This window comes from Hemibagrus wyckioides, linkage group LG27 (genome assembly GCF_019097595.1).
Source record: "Hemibagrus wyckioides isolate EC202008001 linkage group LG27, SWU_Hwy_1.0, whole genome shotgun sequence".
Classification (NCBI taxonomy): Eukaryota; Metazoa; Chordata; class Actinopteri; order Siluriformes; family Bagridae; genus Hemibagrus; species Hemibagrus wyckioides.
Window position 1 is genome coordinate 9,853,243 of NC_080736.1, and position 9,080 is coordinate 9,862,322.

Here is a 9,080-nt window from a genome sequence, read left to right on the forward strand (position 1 = left end):
AAAAAAAAAAGGCAAAATATGTTTCTTGATTGATTGATTTTTTTTTATTTATTTTTTTTTATCATACATACAGTGTCTCCAGCATGTTGATTTTTGGGATTTTCACACATTGTGGTCTCTAGTTTACACAGAATAGTGTGACAAACAAGAAACTGAGTAAGTGACAGTTCAGTGAGTTGAAAAGGCTGGTTGAGATGAGCAGTCAGAGAAAATGAAAATGGCCAGATTGGTTTCAGCTTGCCTGGAGGGAATTGTAACTCTCTACAATCAAGGTGAGGTGTGTGTGTGTGTATATAAAATCAATAATTCTATTCTTTGTCATTTCTGAAATGTTTTTGTGTATCTATTGTCATGCTCTAACACCAGATTTTATTATAGGTTTGCAAACTAAACTAAACACAAAGTCCTGTGGCAGGTGTTTCTGAAGCCATGCCAATGCTCAACAATATTGAATAAATCCAAAATCAGATAACGTGTCTTGCCTTTAGCTTTTTATAAGCCAGTTATGATTATATAAGCCTGGTTGAGTATATCTCTGCATGGGAAAAGAGTTTCTAATCTGATGATCCATAGAAACAGTGATCCCTCGCCAAATCGGTACAAACATTCAATAGATTATTCCAGACTGTGATTTTCAGTCACTTTAAACTTTTCATCACTTATTGTATTGCTGCTGATCTGGCAGCTTTCCTTTGCATAAAATTGATTCATTTTAAAGTAAATGTATTAAGATCATGGCTTTAAAACAGTTCCGCCGGTTCAGACCTCTCATAAAAAAAAAAAGAAACGACAATAGAGGAATGTTGGATGGAGAACCTGCTTACTACACCACGAATGTTCTCTTGAACAAAGCCACACATTTCCTCATCCAAGACAGTTATCAGCTGAACATAATTCATTTTACTGACAGTTTCCTTTTTCTTCTCACAGATAGTCAATGCATGCTACATATCTCTCTCTCTCATTTTCAGCCAATTTTTGTACCTGATGATTGTATAAGCAAAATTGTTAGTGGTTATTATGGAGGGTTGCAGAGTATTAAACTTGGCTTTGATCTGATTAAGCTCTTTAAATAACAACCTGACTGCTTTTTGGCCAGAAGAACAGACCATGAGAACATGCAACAACTCATAATAAGGGCAATTTTCCATGTCTGTCTCTGCACCTTTCACACGAAGGATTATTTATTAACTGAGGTATAATAGATGCAGACAACTTGAATGTACAGTTAAACATACACTGCTTTTCTGGTTGTCCTGTGTTAATATTTTTTAAATGTCAAATTTGCAAATACAGATATGAAAGAAAGATGAAAAGTACTTAGATGATTATGAGAAGTTGCTAACAATCAATGTGCATATTAAAGATATTAATGCATATTAAAGAAATAACTAAAATACCTAAAAGTACAAGTTAATACTTTAAATGAAATATTGGAGGCAAAAAACTAACTAACTATATAGCAAAAATGTCATATATATATATATCAAAATGTCATATATATATATATATGGACGACCAAGGCTCTGATGCACGTGGGGGGCAAAAGCTGGCCCACGTGATCCGATCCAACAGACGACCTACTGTTTTATATATATATTGGATCGGATCACATGGGCCAGCTTTTGCCCCCCATGTGCATCAGAGCCTTGGTTGTCCATGACCCTGTCACCAGTTCACCACTGTTCCTTCCTTGGTCCACTTTTGACAGATACTGACCACTGCAGACTGGGAACACTCCAGAAGAGCTGCAGTTTTGGAGATGCTCTAATCCAGTCGTCTAGCCATCACATCTGGCCTTTGTCAAACTCGCTTAAATCCTTACACTTGCCCATTTTTCCTGCTTCTAACACATCAACTTTGAGGACAAAATGTTCACTTGCTGCCTAATATATCCCACCCACTAACAGGTGCCATGATGAGGAGATAATCAATGTTATTCACTCATATTAATCACATTAACACTCGTGCTATTCAAGTCTTTTCTTCATTCTGGAAATTTCTGTGAACTTGATGTTAAACCATAGGAGCATTTTTGCCTTGGTTGTCATAAGTCGTCTTGCCACTTGAGGGTGCCAGAGTGCAAGTGTCCTAACACAGGCACTGAAACAAAGAAAACACAAAGGAAACGTAATTCTTGCTTATGACTAATGCTGGAAGAAATGAGATCCAACTATGTAACAAAACAGCACTTTTACATGATGGAGAGATCATGGGGGATCTGTTGTTTTCAAAGAACGAAGCCATGAGCTGAGGGAAATATGAGTAACTGCAGTCCAAGTGATTTTTCTGCTCTACCACGTCTGATTCCACTCAGCTGGCTGAGAAGGAGGAAAGTCTAAAATGCCAGTCTCGTACTGAGTCATAATGGCTTGTGTAAATGCTTCCACCAAAGCAATATCGAGACAAATGAAAGGAAAAACCAAGTAGTAAGGTGTTGAGCCACCACAAGCCAGCAAAACAGCTTTAAACACCTTGGCATCAGTTCTCTGGAACTGTACTGGATGGATGAATATCGTTCTTTCAGAAGTGTTTTTTTTTTTTATGACGATGATGGTCCAAAATCTCCCATAGGTGTTTAATTGAATTAAAATTTGATAAAGGTCCATCATTTCATCTTCATCAAGCCATTCCGTGAGGACATGTGCCCTATGGATTGGGATATTGTCATCCTGGAAGAAACCACTCCCATCAAGGTTAAAATGTTCCATCATAGGATAAGTGTGATCAGTTAGAAGAACTTAGTATTGATTTGCTGTTACATTTCTCTCTAGGAGGACAAGCAGAGCCAAACCGTGCTAGCAGACATAATCTGTATGCCTGTTTCTCCATTCATTTATTCAGGTTTTTCTGTCACTCACATGTAGGCCTGTGCACTTTGGCTGCAACCGTCAGGCCTGAGGGAGTGCACTAGGGGGAGGATACACATGCTCTAGCTCCATCTAGCAGGAAAATAGTGGTTCTGAGAATGTCTTTAACCAGGGCATGTTGAGACACGTCCCCTGTTCATTTTATAATATCAATCCTCAAATTGAATCCTAAAATGTACAATTACATGCAAAACCACGAATTCCGTTAATTACAAATTTCCACCTAAAAAAAGGCAGAAAAAACACGTCTCAGCAATTCTATATGTGACTTTCTAAACTGAATGCTGACTGACTTTAAAATACCATGATTTTTTTTTTTTTTTTTTTAAAAACTCATTTGGGAAAAGTCCCTTGTTCACACTACAAGTATAACAGGGTGTTAAAACCAGACCAGGCTGACTGTAGGCTGCCATCCAGGCCACTCTGGGCGACATTAAATCCACAGTGCTGAATTAACAGCTACAACGTTGAATTACCTCTCACAGCATAGAATTAACATGTACTCCCAGTGATCTTTTGTGTCTGCTTGGACCTATGAACCCTTAAAAAAATGTGAATTCCAAACGAATTTTTATTTATTCATTTTTTTTGCTAGATGCAGGTTCACCAAGGTGCACCATCACATCCATTCCATCAGTCACTCTGTGTTTGTCTCTGGTGAAGGTGAATTCTCTCTCTTGTGTTTGCATATACTGGAATGCGTCCCCCAAACCCCCCGCTTTTGTTATGGTGAGAAGCAAGAATGTGGTCTACCCTCAATTAAAATTCCTTTCACTGACCTCTTGCCAAAAGGTAGGCCATTTTAAAGCAGAAAGCCTATTTGACTAAGAATGCACACGGTTACCTGATGTACAGTTGTCTTGTCTACTAAAGCTGTGCATGCATATGAAAGCAGGGTGCAAGCACTACACACACACATATACACACACCACTTAACACTTATTCTACTGTTCAGTAAGGCAATGTTTGCTGTTACAGGTTATCTTTAAAAAGACTGGCCAACAGATTTGTTCAAAGTTCATGCTTTACTGAAATCAACTGCCTGGACAAATCTCAGGTAAATAAGTCCATATAATGTGGATGTTAATTGGTACATGATACTCCAAAGTATTAAATCATCACTACAGTGTTAGTTATACAGTATAATAGTTAACTCAGCATTAAAGGGGTTTAGGATGGTGTGTGAAGTTGCAGTAATCTCATATGCTACATAATCTGACAGATGTCAACTTTGAGACTGTTATAACGTGACTTCTCAAGTTCTCTCTGGTTCGAACTCGGTTGTCCTGTCTCGCGCCTCACACATGCGCACGGGGCCAGATCGGGGTAAAAAGTTGCCAGATTGATCTCTTTCGTTCACATCCCCCTGCCATGTTTTACCGCGACGTATGTTCGGATGTGTGGAATTGTCGATTTTGTATTTATTCGCGATTGCTGCTAGACGCAACGAGCGACTTGCGTGTGACTTAACACATATTTGGCAGTGTAACAGCTTTGGGTTCCTTTCCATTGAATTGGGCGGGGTTGAAAACAGCTCATCGGTGGATCTGGCAACCCTGCTCGGGGGCAGATAGGGGCGGATGGGTGGGGGCACGTATAAAATGCCTCTCGCTACCACCCGCCCCCGACTTTGTCCTGTGAACTTCGAGTAAGAAGCTCGAGCATCACCATCGAAATCATCCTCATCATCACCCTCATCCTCATCCTTACCATCCTCATCCTCACACTAATGCAGCAGCGTGGAAACTAAAGCCGGAGAGGACACTTTTTTATGCAGGATAAAGGCAATGGAGGAGCAGAAAGTCAACGTAGATCATTCAGTGTGCAGATCTTGCAGAAGAGCCGAGAGACACACAACAATGGTAAGAGCACATCAAACTCTTTCATGTCCCCCCCCTCCTTTTTGTGTGTGTGTGTGTGTGTGTGTTATTTGGTGATGTATTTCAATACCATGACTTATTTTAATACGAGTCAGATAGGACTTAAATCCATCATGTTACCTGAAAAGACATCAAGCATCAGTGGCACATAGATGTTAGTCTACAGTGCTGTAGGTTAGAGAGCTGATTTAACTATTTCAGTGTTAAAATTAGGTCCTAAAATGTTCTTTTACTATATTATAATAACAGATTTTATATGCTTTATATATAGATTTGGTCTTTAATTATGGAACAAATAGCCTTTATATGAATTATACTACCTGTTTATATAGACAGGTCGACATGCTTGTTTTTGGAGATGCAGAGTAAAAATCTCCAGTGGTTAATTAACTCTTACAGTGTTGAATTATCTCCTTCAATGTTCATTTGTGTCCAGCTGGACTTACATAAACACGTGGGTGTTAACACGGGGGATTTCACCACATAGCCCAGTCCTCCACTGCTTTAACTTGAACAAATGATATGGAAAATGCGTCTTTGCATTTTGCATTGGATAACTCAGTAGTGGTTTCTATAGGCGTATATTTATATCTTTATTTATGTGTCTTCCAGATGACTTCTTCCTGTAGACTTTTGCTTTTCACAGTGGCATTGTCACTGTATTCATCTCAAGTCTCAGCAGAGACGCTCTGCGGTGGGGAGCTAGTGGACACTCTGCAGTTCGTGTGTGGAGACAGAGGCTTTTACTTCAGTAAGTTTTAATGACACTTCCCATGGTGCATGCTGAGTGCTAACAGGTTCGAACTGGCCACTACAGCTTCACACAGGCCACTAAAGCAGTCATCTCCACTGCATTAAGTAGATGCAATTGTCGAGACTATGCCTTTTAGATGCCTAATGGACTTTCCTCTCTCTACTGCACATTTAAACAAATGTAATAGTGTGGGTTACCTGCCTGATGCTATCTAATGTTATTTGTATATATGCCTGAAGGTTCCTATAATACACAGTGCCCACAGCTTTAATTTACCTGAATTTAATCGTAAGTTCAAAATGATCTATGTTAAACTGTATAAACTATAGACAGCATTTGTATGCAGGTGCTGATGTAGATTTTTTATGCATGGGTATGACAGGATGCTTCTGCTTCTTTTAACTTTGGACTGTCTGATGGTGTTTGATATAAGAGATCAAATTAGATTAACTTCCACTCCCACCTCCTATCCCATTTCTATGAACTGACCGTGGACTTCCCCCTAATCTTTACCTCTTATCTCTGTTCAACAGACAAGGGACAAGGTTAAAAAATTTCAGTAGTGTGGACATTTACATGTCAGTCGCCTGTTATCTACATAGACTTTTCAAGAGGTTTTACTATGGCTATTGTATGAGACAGCATGTTACATGTTACACAAATACTACTGCGACTACTACTGCTGCTGCTGCTGCTGTTAATAATAATAAACACAGTGAACAAAATTGGAGCAATCCTTATCATATTATATGCTAGAATTTCTGAATCTTTAAAGCAGAAAGGGTGTATTTTAAAACTACATTATTTGTGCTTTTTACTTTCACAATATTTAAAAACAAGTCTAAAAAGTGTAAATAGACAATGTACAAATCCCATTCAAATGCCTAATTTCATTTCCATTTAATGTGGAATTTACTTCCAAATTAGTGGTATGACTATATATTATAAACTGTAGACTAGTACTAGTACTTCTACTAATAATAATAACATTTTTCCTATATTGAGAAATTAGCATTATTTTAGGATCATTTGGAAATGTGATCTAGAATGTGTACTTGTGCGCCAGATGAAGTTTTTATTGTTACTCCATTCATACAGAGTGAAGTAAACTATTGTATGTGCCGGATTGCAGTGCAATATACATGACAATTGTCTGTACACTATATAAGGTGCAAATAGTGCAATAAGGACAAGACAAAGTCACAGAGTGTTAATGATTTTGCTATGTTTCTCTCCCCAGGCCGACCATACAGATCAAATGGCCGCCGTCCTCACAAAGGAATAGTGGAGGAATGCTGTTTTCGGAGCTGTGATTTGCATCTTCTCGAACAGTATTGTGCAAAACCTGCAAAGTCTGAGAGAGACATCAGTGCCACTACGCTGCAGGTCATCCCAGTGTTACAAACTCTTCACAAGGTACGTGCAGTACCCTATCTCTTCCAATCTACTGTCAGCAACATTGTTTCTGCTGAGGTAACACACACACAGAACGTTTTATCAAGGGAACATCAGTGTCAAGCATGTATTTCATCTGAAACAGCTGAGTAATGTGGAAAAACAACAGAGATAATGAACAGTTTAAATATATATATATATATATATATATATATATATATATATATATATATATATATATATATATATATATATATTCTGGCGACACAGAGAAAGACAGCTCGACAAATATATAGTGACACGAATGCTATTGGACTGCACATGGAATGATGTCATTATTCAAAACACCAAAACAAGTGCCGTGCCACATTCTGGTGCGTGGCTACGCCATGTGGTCTTGGCATGAAAATATGTTAAGCACTGGCAAGACTGTAGGCCAGCTGGCTGGCCAAGGCTTGAATTTCAAAACAACAAAAACAAGATAACCAGCAGAAAAACAATTGGGCTGCATTTAAGAACAGAACATTGACACTGAGTATGTGTACAGAGTCACACTCGTGAGGCAAATCGCAAATAGGAGAGCTGTTTTTAAACATGCAGTTGTGGAGAATAGAACAAATACCAGTGAGACATGGATCATCGTAACAGCAGCATTTTGAAATGCTACATGCCACATTTGAGCTAAATCTACTCTACTCTAAAGCTTAAAATCAATTATTGCTAATGGAACTTTAATAGTAATGGTGAACTAATTCAGGAAGCGAGATAGCAAACAGAGGATATGGGGGAAATGTGAAGTAAAGAAGCATATATGTCTTCTAGAGTTACTGCAGTTCATGAGGCTGGTCCCTCAAGTTGATAAATCCATTTTGTTTTTTTTCAGGATAGCACAAGGAAGCCTCTTAATGTCAGGTTTTCCAGATATGAGCTATGGCAACGGACAGCTGCTCAAAGGCTGAGGAGAGGAATCCCTCCCATCCTCCGCTCCAGAAAGTTCAAAAGGCTTGCCAAGAAAATCCAAGACCAGGAGCAGCCAGAATTTCATCGGCCCCTGATGACTGTGTCCAGCAGAAGCCCTCAAATCCCCCATGCCTCCAGAGCCTCGCTGACCATAAGTGAAGCAAAGACTGCAGAGATTTAAAAGGATTATAAGCCTCGACCTTGATCAAGCGAGGCTTCCTTAATGACCCCGAGCATCATTTAGAAATACAGATACGAACATTCTGTGTTATCACCTGCCTTACCCAGCTGAAGAGACTTTAGTGATAGAGCTGAAAGTAAGAGTGATGGATCAGGCGACAGAAAAGATTAATGAAGTCTCTGATTCACAGGGTGCACAGCCAGAATCATTCCCAATGAATTACCAATGGAGTATGTATAGCAGTGAGTATGTCTTCATTCCACAAAATCCCAACCCTGAGACGGAGCGCCTCTGTCTCATTTGCACCTGCGATTCTAAAGTTACACTATTGGGAGCATTTTTTTTTTTTTTTTTTTTTAAATTAAAATGATATTTGCTTTATATGCACCTTCTTTCACCCTCCTCCCTGCGGTGCAATAATGAAGAAAAAAACATCGGCAGATTGCACAATGCCAAGGACAATATTAATGGCACTATTTTTTTTTAATGAACTGCTCCATATGGTAATATTATGGTGCTACCTTTTTGGGAATAAACTCAAAGAAGAGACTCAAGGCAACCTACTCTTTTCATCGTGTTAAACTTTCCGTTTTAGGAAAAGCAAGACATTGTAAGAGAGGTGAATCAAGAATGGTTTGATTAGGGATGAGCTACGCTGAACTGTACTCTTAAGATCCATTACATGGGCTGTGGAGAATGAAGGTAAAGTCCAAGGTGGTATCGTGAGAGATTCTCTACAATAAGATGAAGGGAACAACAGGGAATACCGCCGTTGAGGACATTTGCGACCAAGTCAAGATTGAACTTTGAGCAAGAGCAGTTTTAAAACACCACATACTTGTACCATAATCTTAATATTCCTCTTTCCAGTTTAAATCTTTGTCATTTTATCCATACTTCCCTGTCTTTAAAGCATATATACAGTACAAAATAATGGAACAATCATTTCAAAGGGAAAACAGCAATAATGTCTTCTTGCATTCTTTCAATGTACAAGAGTAGTATTCCAGTGCTTTTGCTTGAAATGAAATACTTGAATA

General features: G+C 38.7%; 1 protein-coding gene across 1 annotated transcript; it reads left to right on the forward strand.

Annotated features, from left to right (window-relative positions):
• Nucleotides 1–4,486: 4,486 nt before the first annotated feature.
• igf2a (insulin-like growth factor 2a) lies at nucleotides 4,487–8,875 on the forward strand. The gene is made up of 4 exons (XM_058382242.1): nucleotides 4,487–4,732; nucleotides 5,363–5,501; nucleotides 6,745–6,920; nucleotides 7,783–8,875. The coding sequence occupies exons 1-4, from the start codon at nucleotides 4,658–4,660 to the stop codon at nucleotides 8,038–8,040; spliced, it is 648 nt and encodes a 215-aa protein (XP_058238225.1). The 5' UTR covers nucleotides 4,487–4,657; the 3' UTR covers nucleotides 8,041–8,875.
• The last annotated feature ends 205 nt before the right edge of the window (nucleotides 8,876–9,080 follow it).

Excerpts from the sequence above, each read along its gene's own strand:
- igf2a (XM_058382242.1), top strand. The coding sequence starts at position 4,658 with ATGGAGGAGCAGAAAGTCAACGTAGATCATTCAGTGTGCAGATCTTGC. Across the intron at positions 4,733-5,362 it reads CCGAGAGACACACAACAATG|ATGACTTCTTCCTGTAGACT; the intron begins GTAAGAGCACAT and ends TGTGTCTTCCAG. Across the intron at positions 6,921-7,782 it reads TGTTACAAACTCTTCACAAG|GATAGCACAAGGAAGCCTCT; the intron begins GTACGTGCAGTA and ends GTTTTTTTTCAG.